The sequence below is a fragment of the Oryctolagus cuniculus genome, chromosome 2 (assembly GCF_964237555.1).
Source record: "Oryctolagus cuniculus chromosome 2, mOryCun1.1, whole genome shotgun sequence".
NCBI classification, from domain to species: domain Eukaryota; kingdom Metazoa; phylum Chordata; class Mammalia; order Lagomorpha; family Leporidae; genus Oryctolagus; species Oryctolagus cuniculus.
Genome location: NC_091433.1, coordinates 184,736,214 through 184,748,184, shown reverse-complemented (window position 1 = coordinate 184,748,184; position 11,971 = coordinate 184,736,214). Strand labels below are relative to the sequence as shown.

Sequence of the window (11,971 nt, the reverse complement as noted above, 5' to 3'; positions counted from 1 at the left end):
AATGTGCCCGAGCTTTACATGTGGAATTAAAAAATTATTGTAAATATCTTGTTATAGGCTTATTCAGTTTTCTTTTCCTCCTTGGGTCAGTTTCTGTCAGTATCTGTCTAGCAGTTTGTCCACTTCGTGTAATCTGTTCTGTGGACATGTGGTTGGTAATATTATTCTCTTATGATTATTTTCAATTATGTAAGGTGAGGAATAATATCCTCTCTTTTGTTCCTGATTTTGCTAATATGAATCTTTCATTTTTTCTTGGTTGTGTAGCCAAAGATTTGGCCATTTTGTTGATTTTCTTAGGTTAACAATTTTTGGCTTTGTTGGTTTCTTTGTTTTTGTTCTCTATTTCTTTGGTTTTTACTGTGGTCTGTATTATTTCCTAGCTTACTTTGCGTTTAGTCTCCTTTTCTAGTTGCCTAGGGTAGAAGTTTATGTTACCAATGTGAAATGTTCCCTTCTTTAATACAAGTGTATTTGGCTGTCTGTGGTCTTCTAGGCACTGCTTTAACACCGCCTGTAGTAAGTTTGTTATATGGAGTCTTCATTTTTGTTCATTTCAAACTATTTTTAAATTTCTCTTGTAATTTCTGCTTTGCCTCATTGGTTTTTTAGGAAAGTAGATTAATTTCCACATATTTTTGAATTCCCCAAATTTCCTTTTGCTATCTTTACCCAATTTCATACCATTGTGGCTGGTGTACACGCTTGTACTAGTTCAATACTTTTAACTTTGTGGAGACTTTCTTTTATGACCTAGCATGGTCTACACTGGAGAATTTTCCATGAGCGTTTGAGAAGGATGTGTATTCTGTTGTTGCTGAATGAGGTGTTCTACAGGCGTCTGTCCGGTCTTGCTGCTTTATAACATGGAAATCTCTTTTTTCCTGTGAATCTTCTGTCTAGTTGTTTCATTTTTTGTTCAAAGTGAGATGCTGAAACCATGAACAGTTATTGTTGAATTGTCTATTTCACTCGAGTTCTGTCAGTTTCTGTGGCAGGTATTTTTGGAGTTCTGTTGTATAATTTTTACACATTTTTAAAAACATTTATTTTATGTATTAGAAAGGCAGAGAGAGAGAGAGAGAGAGAGAGAGAGAGAGACAGATCTTCCATCATTCATTCACTCCCCAGATGACTCAACAGCAGGATCTGGGCCAGGATGAAGCCAGGAGTTTGGAGCTTCCCATGTGGGCACAGGGGGCCTAGCATTTGGGGCATCTTTTGCTGCTTTCCCTTTGCACATTAGCAGAGAGCTGGATTAGAAGCAGAGTAGCCGGGACTTGAACTGGCACCCATACAGAATTCTGGCCCTGCAGGCAGCAGCCTAACTCTCTGTGCCACAGTGCCAGTCCAATTCTTATGCATTTTGATGGACCCTTTTATAGTAATAAATTATCTTTTGTTTCTAGTGACAGTTTTTATCTGAAATTTTATTTCATATGATACCAATATTTAGCTTCCTCTTATTATTTTCTTCTTTTTTTGGAAGTTTATTTATTTATTTTTATCCATTTTAAAGGCAGCATGACAGAGAGAGAAGGCGAGACAGACTTTTCATCTGCTAGTTCACTCATCAAATGCCTGCAACCTTCAAGGCTGGACCAGGCCAAGTCAGGAGCCAAGAACTTCATGTAGGTTTCCCAAAGTACTTGAACTATCACCTGCTGCTTCACAGATGCATTAGTAGGAGCTGGAAACCCAACATACTAGAGGGAAGGGGCAAAGAAGGAGAAAGAGGGAGAGGAGAGCATAAAAGAGAGAGACAGAGACAGAGGTCAGGAGATGGAGAGAGAGAGAGAGAGAGAGAGAGCCAGAGGAGGGTCTTGATCTCAGGCACTCTGACATGGGTTCCGGGCTAATGTTCATGTGATGGTCAACTCACTGTAGTGCCTGCCTGTATTCTCTTACTTTCAACTGGCTTGTGTTTTGAATTTTAATAATATTTTCTAGATTAACATTTTAATTGTTATGATACTTTTAAAATTATTAGAATTTTATTATTAAAATATTTCTCATTAGCCACTGTATACTTTTCCTGAAGTATCATTCATGCAGGAAGGCAGTATGAATGTTTACATTTTCTGTACATTCTAGAATAATGAATTGGTACTCTGGCATCCTTTAAAATGACCAGTGGTTTGTCTTTAAAAGATATTGTTGTGAATTCCAGTTGTGTTTCAGTCCGCTGTAGATTTGTTTTTCTTTGTAAGGTACAGATTTCCCAGTTTTGGTCAGAAGTCTCCTTGCATTAGCTCTGAATGCTTGGATTCTTCTCCTGTTCTCTCTGAAGGATTCTCTCTCTCTCTCTCTCTCTCTCTCTCTCTCTCTCTTTTTTCTTGGATATTATATGCTAGGCTTGTACATTTCTTGCTCCAAACCTGGAACTGGCTTTTTCTCCAAGCAGTTCTTTTTACTGAGACATCATGTTTAGCTGTCTCAGTTTCATCAAACTTGGAATGTTCTTTGCTCCAGAACTGGTGTCTTCTTTTGGGTTTCCTGGTGAATATAGACTCAGGCAGATTTATGTGCTGAAGTTTGTTTTATTTTTATTTTTTATCTTTTGATTTTTAATTTGTGTTAATATAAAGAGAACATATTTCCTTATTTCAAAGATAAAAATCTACGAGAGAGAGAGAGAGAGAGAGATCTCCCATCTGCTGATTCACTCTCCAAATTGTGCATTAACAACTGGGGCTGGGCTGGGCTGAAACCAGGAACCAGGAACTGGGTCTCCCACATGGGTTCTTCTTCTTCTTCTTCTTTTTTTTTTAAAGATTTGTTTATTTATTTGAAGGTCAGAGTTATACAGAGAGAGGAAGACACACACAGAGAGAGGTCTTGCATCTGCTGGTTCACTTCCCAAAGGGCCACAAAAGCCAGGGCTGGGCCAGGCTGAAGCCAGGAGTAAGAAGCTTCTTCTGGATTTCCCATGTGAGTGCAGGGGCCCAAGCACTTTTGCAAATCCTCTGCTTCCTTCCCAGGCACATTAGCAGGGAGCTGGATCAGAAGTGAGTGCCAGGTCTTGATCTGGCACCTGTATGGGATGCTAGCATTACAGGCAGCAGCTTAACCTGCTATGCCACAGTGCTGGCCCATGAGGCCAAGGTTCTTGAGCCATCACCTGCTGCCTCTCAGGGTCTGCACTAGAAGGAAGCTGGAATCAGGAGCAGAGTTGGGCTTGAACCCAGGTACCCTGTTATAGGATGTGGGCATCCCAACTGGTAGAAGTTTTCTGGGAGCTGTCCCTGGGTGTGACACCTGTGGGGGAGTAGAAGCAGCAGGAATGAGCAAGGGAGGATCTGATCTGTGATGCAGTTGCAACAAATTCCTCAGCTGACCCTACAGGTGGCTGAGCAGTTGGGTTGCAAACCTTGAGGAGATAGCACTGGGTTTTTTGTTTTTAAGATTTATTTAGTTGAAAGACTGACACAGAGAGAGGATATCTATCTATCCATATCTATGTACATATCTCTATCTATGTATCTATATCTTCCTGGTTTACTACTCCAGTACCTGCAACAGTCAAGGCTGGGCCAGGTCGAAGCCAGGAGCCAGGAACTTGATCTGGGTCTCCTATGTTGGTGGCAGGAAGTACTTGGGCTATCATCCACCATCTCCCAAGTGCATTAGCAAGAAGCTGGGTCTGGAGTGTGGAGTAGCTGGGACTCTAACCAGGCACTACAATATGTGATATGGGATGCTGATGTCCAGAACACCTGCTTAACCTGCTGCTCTGTAATGCCTGCCCAGGGTGCTGGGTCTTTATTCTCTTCTTAGCGACAAGTCATTGCATGTGGGCTTCCTTGAAGAGGGACTGTGACCTTGTGCAAGGCAGTTCTCTTGGCTGAGGGCAATTCCCAAAGAGGGACAAAGCTGAAGCTCTCAGCTATTAACACTCGCTGCAGGTGTGAGAGTGAGTGCTTCAGTTCTGAAGGGGAGACAGGATGCTGCACCACAGCCCAGACTGCCTCGTCACTTCTTCCAGTGGATAGAACTGGGAAACACAATTTTCTCTTGACAAAAAGTAAGTCATGTGTTCATAATGATACTTCCCATTCCAATTCAGGATCACTGTTTTTTTTTTATTATTGATTTTTATACTTCTGTTTCTTTTATTTTGTACCCCAAATCTTGGGTTCCTAATGACATTAGCCTATCAGTTTATTTCCTTTATCTTGTATGTGTGTATAAAAGTCTGAGAATAATTTTACCAATATGATTCCTGAAAATACTTAAATATTTCTGTAATTTTTTTGTCCTAAGGTATATACCACTAGATATACTGCCAAATTATTATGTTTTATGAGCCAACATTGAGGCACAGCAGGTGAAGCCGCTGTCTGTGTTCTGATCCAGCCCTCCACTGTGTACCTGGGAAAGCAGCAGAAGATGGCTGAAGTGCTTTGTCTCTGCCACACACGTTGGAGACCAGGCTGGAGTTCAGGGCTCCTTGCTTCTACCCAGAGCTATTGTAGCTATCTGAGGCGTGAACCAATAAATGGAACATCTCTGTCTCTCCCCCTCTCTCTGTAACTCTGCCTTTCAAATAAATAAATACATTTTAAAAAAATTATGATTTTAAAAATACCTTGAAATAATTAATCTCCCTGAGGTGAAGGCAACAACTGATACACAGTGAGGTTTAATTGTTAAGGAATGCCTTTTTCATTATTATTTCATTGCTATGGTTTGGATATAGTTTCAGTGTGGCCCCCAAGGCTTCATGTGATGAAACCAAATCCCATTGTGAGATACTAAAAGGTCAGAAATTTGATCTCTTTGGATGTTGAGTGGTGAGGACTTTTGGAAATGATTTGGAATTAAATAAGGTCATGATGGTGGAATCCCCACTGCTGAATACTTCTTACTTTATAGGGAGAGGGGGAGAGATCGGGGCATATACACACATACTCCTGTCTCTCACCACGGGATGTCCTGTGCAATGTGGTGATACTGGCAGCAAGGCTGCCATGAGGTGTGGGCCCTTGACCTTGGACTAGAACCATGGGCTAAAATAAACCTCCTTGCTTTATAACTTACCCAATCTGTGGCACTCAATTATTAGCAATAGAAAATAGATGAATACATACATAATTTTTTTCATAATTAAATGAAGCATTTACCTGGTTCTCAGTCCCACTTTCGGCACTATTCCCTATACAGTGTTCCTTTTCTTCCCACATTGGAAAGCATTTTAATAGATTTTTATTTAGCTTTCCACCATTTCTTTTTATGTATATAAGCAAATATACATACCTAGATGAGTACTCATGCATTTACATACATATACTTGTATGTATATGTGTGTATAGTCAGAATTAACCCTTATATAAATAGCATGCTCTAGACAGTGTCCTCCAATTTGCTACTTTTCTCCTACTTGGCTAAAATATCCTGGAAATCACTGCCATAAATATATATGAGAGTACTTCAAACAGTTCATGGAAAAGTGGAATTAAAATTTTATTTTGATGTGAAAAAATTTTAAATCCATGCAAAATACATGATAGTCATTTTTCTCTTCTGGGCTTCAAAGAGTTCATGAAAAATATGAAAAAATTATGCATCAATTTCAAATTTTTTATACTAAAATAAGCTTTATTTTTTAATTTAATTTTCTATGAACATGTAAATTTTTTAAAAAATGTATTTTTGGGGGGTTGGCACAGTGGCGTAGTGTGTAAAGCTGCCACCTGCAGTGCTGACATCCCATATGGGCGCCAGTTCGAGTCCTGGCTGCTCCTCTTCTGATCCAGCTCTCTGCTATGGCCTGGGAAAGCAGTAGAAGATGGCCCAAGTCTTTGGGCCCCTGCACTCACATGGGAGACGTGGAAAAATCTCCTGGCTCCTGGCTTTGGATCAGCACAGCTCTGGCTGTTGCGGTCAATTGGGGAATGAACCAGTGGATGGAAGACCTCTTTCTCTGCCTTTCCTTCTCTCTCTGTGTGTAATTCTGACTTTCAAATAAATAAATAAATCTTAAAAAAATGTATTTTTTGAAAGCTGGTTGAGGGAAGGATAGCTATCCCCTCTGCTGGTTCACTCCCCAAATATCTACAATAGCCAGGGCTGGACCAAGCTGAAATGAGGAGCCTAGAACTCCATCAAGATCTCCCACATGGGTGACAGGGACTCAAGTACTTGAGCCATCACCTGCTGCCTCCCAAGATGTGCATTAGTAGGAAGCTGGGACTTGAATGCAGGTACTCCAATATGGGATGTGGGTGTCCCAAATGTCATCTTAACTACACTGTTTCAAAAGCCTGTCCCTCCATGAACATTTCTGAGTATGTTTCTACATACTCCTGAATGTATAAACTATAAATATATAAGCATATGTAGGTATGTCTTTGATCCAGTAAATGTTTTCTGAAAGGAGTAAATGGAAATCTGTTGAATAAATGCTTAATCTTGGAAATAATGATGTTCAGTATCTTGCTTCCTTTATGTGATTTTGCATAGGTCAGCTGAGGAATGCTGTGGAGTGGAGAGTCCTGAGCTTGGCATAAGGAGCCCTGGTCTCCAACCCTTGTAGCTGAATGATGCCCACTCATCCCTTCTAATCCTGCTCCCTCATCTGCCAAGCAGGGTAGGAGTGAGGAGCAAATGGTATAGGGAGTTTTGCAATTGGCAGGGACTGGCTGCATACAGCAATGCATCCTGCAGTTTGTAAAGGTGGGAGCTCCTTTCTCCCTAACCCCCAGCTGGCTGCTGTGGGGCAGACGCAGCCAGGAAACCAGCGCTGAGATGCTGGCCACAGTGACTTGATGAATCTGAGAGGGCGCATTGGATTTGATTCAGACAGGGATGCTTTCTTTTTCTCTCTTCTGCAGGCCCCACAGCAAGAAGCCCAGTCTTATGTGTTGCTTTTATGATTACACTTTGTTACACCTCATAACAGGCTGCCTTTCACTGATGCAGAGTGAATAAAATGCAGGGTGGCAGAGTGGGAGGACTGATGAGATGGGTAGTAACATGGTTAACAGTGTTCTACCTGAAAGTTACTGCTGAGAGACTGGGAGACAGATCACACACCCTGTGATGGTGTGATGTCATCTGCAGATGGACTCACGGAGACAGATGCTGACTTTTTATCACTGTGGGTTTCCAGCCTTGCCATGGAGATCAACAATAATCCACCAGAGGATAACTTCCATTAAAGTCTCAACACAAGCTTAGCTAAACTCGTTCCTTGGAACATTTTCCTACTCTGTTTGCCATGAGCATGCGCTTGCTTTCAGAGATCTGGAGTACCACAAATATTTGGACCAAGTGAGAGCTCTGATTGAGGATCTTCCGAGAAGATATCAAGCTAAAAATAGAAAGCAGAGGCGGAAAATCAAGTCCTTTGAAGAGATCAGCTAGTCTGTTAAATGGTACATCAAGCTATGCTATAGTCTCTGGTTTCATGGGACATGGCACATTCAGTTTTGATGTCTCAAGAGCAAATGTTCTGTATTCTTTATGGCTATAGATTTCCTCCTGGGGTGCAAGGCGGTAGACTGTATTTTAAGGCTGTGACCTCTTGTGTGTCCTTTTCAGAGGGGGCATCTTTTCTTGCTGATGGCCTTGGCTTTTCATAGGCATAAAGGGAAAAAAAAGTCTTACTTTCTATAGGCATAAAGGGGAAAAAATATGTTACTGCCCATCCACTCATGCAGGCAAGGAAATGCCTTCTCCTCTGGATTTTCTATGTCCTATCCTTTCTTTCCAATCAGTCACCAAGTCCTATCAACTTTATAAATTTCTTTTGAGTTTGTCACTTCCTCTTTACACACACCATGGCTCTGTGAGTTTGGGTCCTTGCCTCCTCTGGCATGTTGTATTGCAGTCCTGTTTCCTTGGCCTTGGTCTTTCCCTCCTGAGATCCACCCATTCCCCCTGCTATCAGTGTGGTTTTTCTGTCTGTCTTTTCTTTGGTAATTAAGAAAGGAAAGAAGTCTGTTTTGCTTATGGATCTGGAAGCTGGGAGTGTGGCAAGGGCTTCAGGCTATGCCATTACATGGTGGGAGGACAGAAGAGCAAGTTGCAATGGAGCCTTTCTTTTTTTTTATTTGACAGGTAGAGTTAGACAGTGAAAGAGAGAGAGAGAGAGAGAGAGAGAGAGAGAGAGAGAGAGAGAAAGGTCTTCCTTCCATAGGTTCACTCCCCAAATGGCTTCTACAGCCGGCGCTGCGCCGATCCGAAGCCAGGAGACAGGTGCTTCTTCCTGGTCTTCCATGCGGGTGCAGGGCCCCAAGCACCTGGGCCATCCTCCACTGCCTTCCTGGGCCACAGCAGAGAGCAGGACTGGAAGAGGAGCAAATGGGACTAGAACCCGGCGCCCATATGGGATGCTGTCGCCGCAGGTAGAGGAATAACCTAGTGCACCCGGTGCTGGCCCCCTCAATGGAGCCTTTTTAAAAGGCTTGTCTTGTTGATTAAGACCCTTTAGTGGCCTTGCCTGTCACCATGCTTCTCTTTTCTCAATAATCCCAAAGGTGCTAAATTGACACATAGAATAGCCATTCCCACCTTGGATGATTGCATCACAGTAAGGGAAAGAAGAAGTGTGGGGAGAATGTATGTAGTGCAGAGAACACAGGCTGTGGAGTTAATTCACCTGAGTTTAAATCTTGGCTCTGGCCTTTGCCTATTGTGCGTTCTTGGACACATCCCCTCTGAGTATCTTTTTCTGTGTGTCTGCCTTACAGTGTTGGAGGGATTAAATGACATAATGTGAGCAAGGCATTCTAATAGTATGCGGTGGGGACTCCGTATATGAAAGCCTCCTCTTTTATCTGGACCTTCTGCTCTGAGGAAGCATCATTGTATTGGTGATGGTCAAATCCTGTTATTCTCACTCTGAGAAATGGATCTGGCACATCCTGGTTAGTGTTGGAACTAAAACAGCCTGTGTGGTTAACTGGTACAGACTATCCTTGGAGAGAAAATCAGAGAGAGGGCTATGCCGGAGACCGTGAAGGGAGGGGGGAGATGGGAGAGGAGTGTGTTGATGTCGGGAATCTGATAATGCAATCAACTTAAAAAGGCTTTCCTAAGTCAGTTTCTTTTTGAGGCCATGTACCTGAAACACCATCCCTTGAGTGTAATGCTATCTTTAAGATATAGGGTACTTAAGGACTAGGGGATAATTATAGCATCTGGACTGTCCCTGTCCAAACAGAGAACAGAGCTTTCCCTTTAAGGAGTAATTCATTGGAGCAGAGGGGAAGCCCACATCCTGTGGGAGTGGTGCTCTGAGCCTCGTGGTGTGCGGATTGGGAGTGATACACAGGGTAGAGGAGAGAGCTGTTTCTGAGGGTACATGGCTAACCCTGGGGACAGGGAGGGCTGAGCGGCACGGTGGGAGCTCCTAGTGTCTTAGGTCTGAGCTGAGCATCCCACACGGGGAGAGTCTTGTAGCCGAGACTGTGGAGATGCTTATGTTGTGTAAGTGATCCAAAATGTATGGTTTTAGAGGGCAGTGGAAGGGTGGGAGATAAATTTTAGATGCTTAATAAATAGAGAAAAAGTAATTTAGAGATCATAAATATTATATTGCAATCCTTCCTAAAACAGATACACAAGCCCAAGTTATTTTTAAACCCATTTCGTGTTGATTTTCTTCTCATCAAAATGTGTAATAGTGCATTCATATTTATGGCATTTCCTACTTTCTTTTCCTGTAGCCCATCACCCTGGAAAGGGCAGAATAAAAATAAGCTTGGCCCAGCATGAAGGCACAGAGTGCTAATACCATCTTGTGCTGCTTGCAGGTGCAGTGTGAACTTTCTCGGGTCCCATCCCAGCCAGTACTCTGCCTCCCGGACCCACCATGGTGTTTGGTGAGTTTTTCCATCGCCCTGGACCAGACGAGGAACTTGTCAACTTGAACGTGGGGGGCTTTAAGCAGTCTGTTGACCAGAGCACCCTCCTGCGCTTCCCTCATACTCGCCTAGGGAAGCTGCTCACCTGCCACTCCGAAGAGGCCATCTTGGAGCTGTGTGATGATTACAGTGTGGCTGATAAAGAGTACTATTTTGATCGGAACCCTTCCCTGTTCAGATACGTTTTGAATTTTTATTACACAGGGAAGCTGCATGTCATGGAGGAGCTGTGTGTGTTCTCCTTCTGTCAGGAGATTGAGTACTGGGGCATCAATGAGCTCTTCATTGACTCCTGCTGCAGCAACCGTTACCAAGAACGCAAGGAGGAGAACCATGAGAAGGACTGGGACCAGAAAAGCAATGACGTGAGTACCGACACCTCCTTTGAAGAATCCTCTGTGTTTGAGAAAGAGCTGGAGAAGTTTGACCAGCTGCGATTTGGTCAGCTCCGGAAGAAAATCTGGATTCGGATGGAGAACCCAGCCTACTGCCTGTCTGCCAAGCTGATTGCCATCTCCTCCTTGAGTGTGGTGCTGGCCTCCATCGTGGCCATGTGTGTCCACAGCATGTCAGAGTTTCAGAATGAGGATGGAGAGGTGGATGACCCAGTGCTGGAAGGTGTGGAGATTGCATGTATCGCTTGGTTCACTGGGGAGCTTGCTGTCCGGCTGGTTGCTGCTCCCTGTCAAAAAAAATTCTGGAAGAATCCTCTGAACATAATAGACTTTGTCTCCATTATTCCTTTCTATGCCACGTTGGCAGTAGACACCAAGGAGGAAGAGAGCGAAGACATTGAGAACATGGGCAAAGTGGTCCAGATCCTTAGGCTCATGCGAATTTTCCGAATTCTAAAGCTTGCCCGGCACTCTGTAGGACTTCGGTCTCTAGGGGCCACGCTGAGACATAGCTACCATGAAGTTGGGCTGCTGCTTCTCTTCCTGTCTGTGGGCATCTCCATCTTCTCTGTGCTCATCTACTCCGTGGAGAAAGATGACCACACATCCAGCCTCACCAGCATCCCCATTTGCTGGTGGTGGGCTACTATCAGCATGACTACCGTTGGCTATGGAGACACCCACCCGGTCACCTTGGCCGGGAAGCTCATTGCCAGCACGTGCATCATCTGTGGCATCTTGGTGGTGGCCCTGCCTATCACCATCATCTTCAACAAGTTTTCCAAGTACTACCAGAAGCAAAAGGACATTGATGTAGACCAGTGCAGTGAGGACCCACCAGAGAAGTGTCCTGAGCTACCTTACTTTAACATTAGGGATCTTTATGCACAGCGGGTGCACGCCTTCATCACCAGTTTGTCTTCTGTGGGCATTGTGGTGAGCGATCCTGACTCCACAGATGCATCGAGCATTGAAGACAATGAGGACGTTTATAACACTGCATCCTTGGAGAATTGCACAGCAAAATGAGCAGGGATGTTTGTGCCTGTATCTTGTGTCCCTTCCCGACATTAGGTTAACACAGCTTTATAAACCTTAATAGGTTCGTTAAAATCATTTAATTCTCAGGGTGTACCTTTCAGCCATAGTTGGACATTCATTGCTGAATTCTAAACTGATAGAGTTATCTTTATTTTTCTCAGTGAAGTCAATTAAATGCCTTGTGCTGAAATTTATTTTTTACAGGAGAGAGTTGTGATAATGGTTTTTGGGGAAAAAATTGTACATGCTATTGGGTGGGATTTGTTGCTATGGCTTATATGTCATTCTTTGTTTGTCATTTACTCACATTGAGCTAACTACAAACTACTGACAAGTAGAGTCAAAGGTCCAGCTGGCAGAAGACTACATGCATGTAAGATCCACAAAATGAGGCCATGCATGTAAATCCATGTTCAAGTTCTAGACATGGAAATTAGGAACCTAATAAACTTCCTAATTGAGTATGGAGAATGTCTTCTTGTGTGTTTTTATTTTGAGTAAGTGTATTTTCAGTATGCTTATAAAATTTGCTTGGTAGGGAAATGCTCTTTTTGGATTATCAAGAGTTCTGACTTTATGTTGGTTCTGTGTTGTACAATTTTGTACATACAGCTATAATATGCTAGTGCATTTGGTCAGTAGAGTTGGTGGTGATGGTTGTTGGCA

At 43.0% G+C, this 11,971-nt stretch overlaps 1 protein-coding gene across 1 annotated transcript; it reads left to right on the top strand.

Annotated features, from left to right (window-relative positions):
- The first annotated feature begins 9,817 nt into the window (after positions 1–9,817).
- KCNS3 (potassium voltage-gated channel modifier subfamily S member 3) lies at positions 9,818–11,392 on the top strand. Its single transcript, NM_001082652.1, is given in 1 exon segment — positions 9,818–11,392. A coding segment is annotated over 1 exon segment (1,476 nt). The 3' UTR covers positions 11,294–11,392.
- Positions 11,393–11,971: the final 579 nt, after the last annotated feature.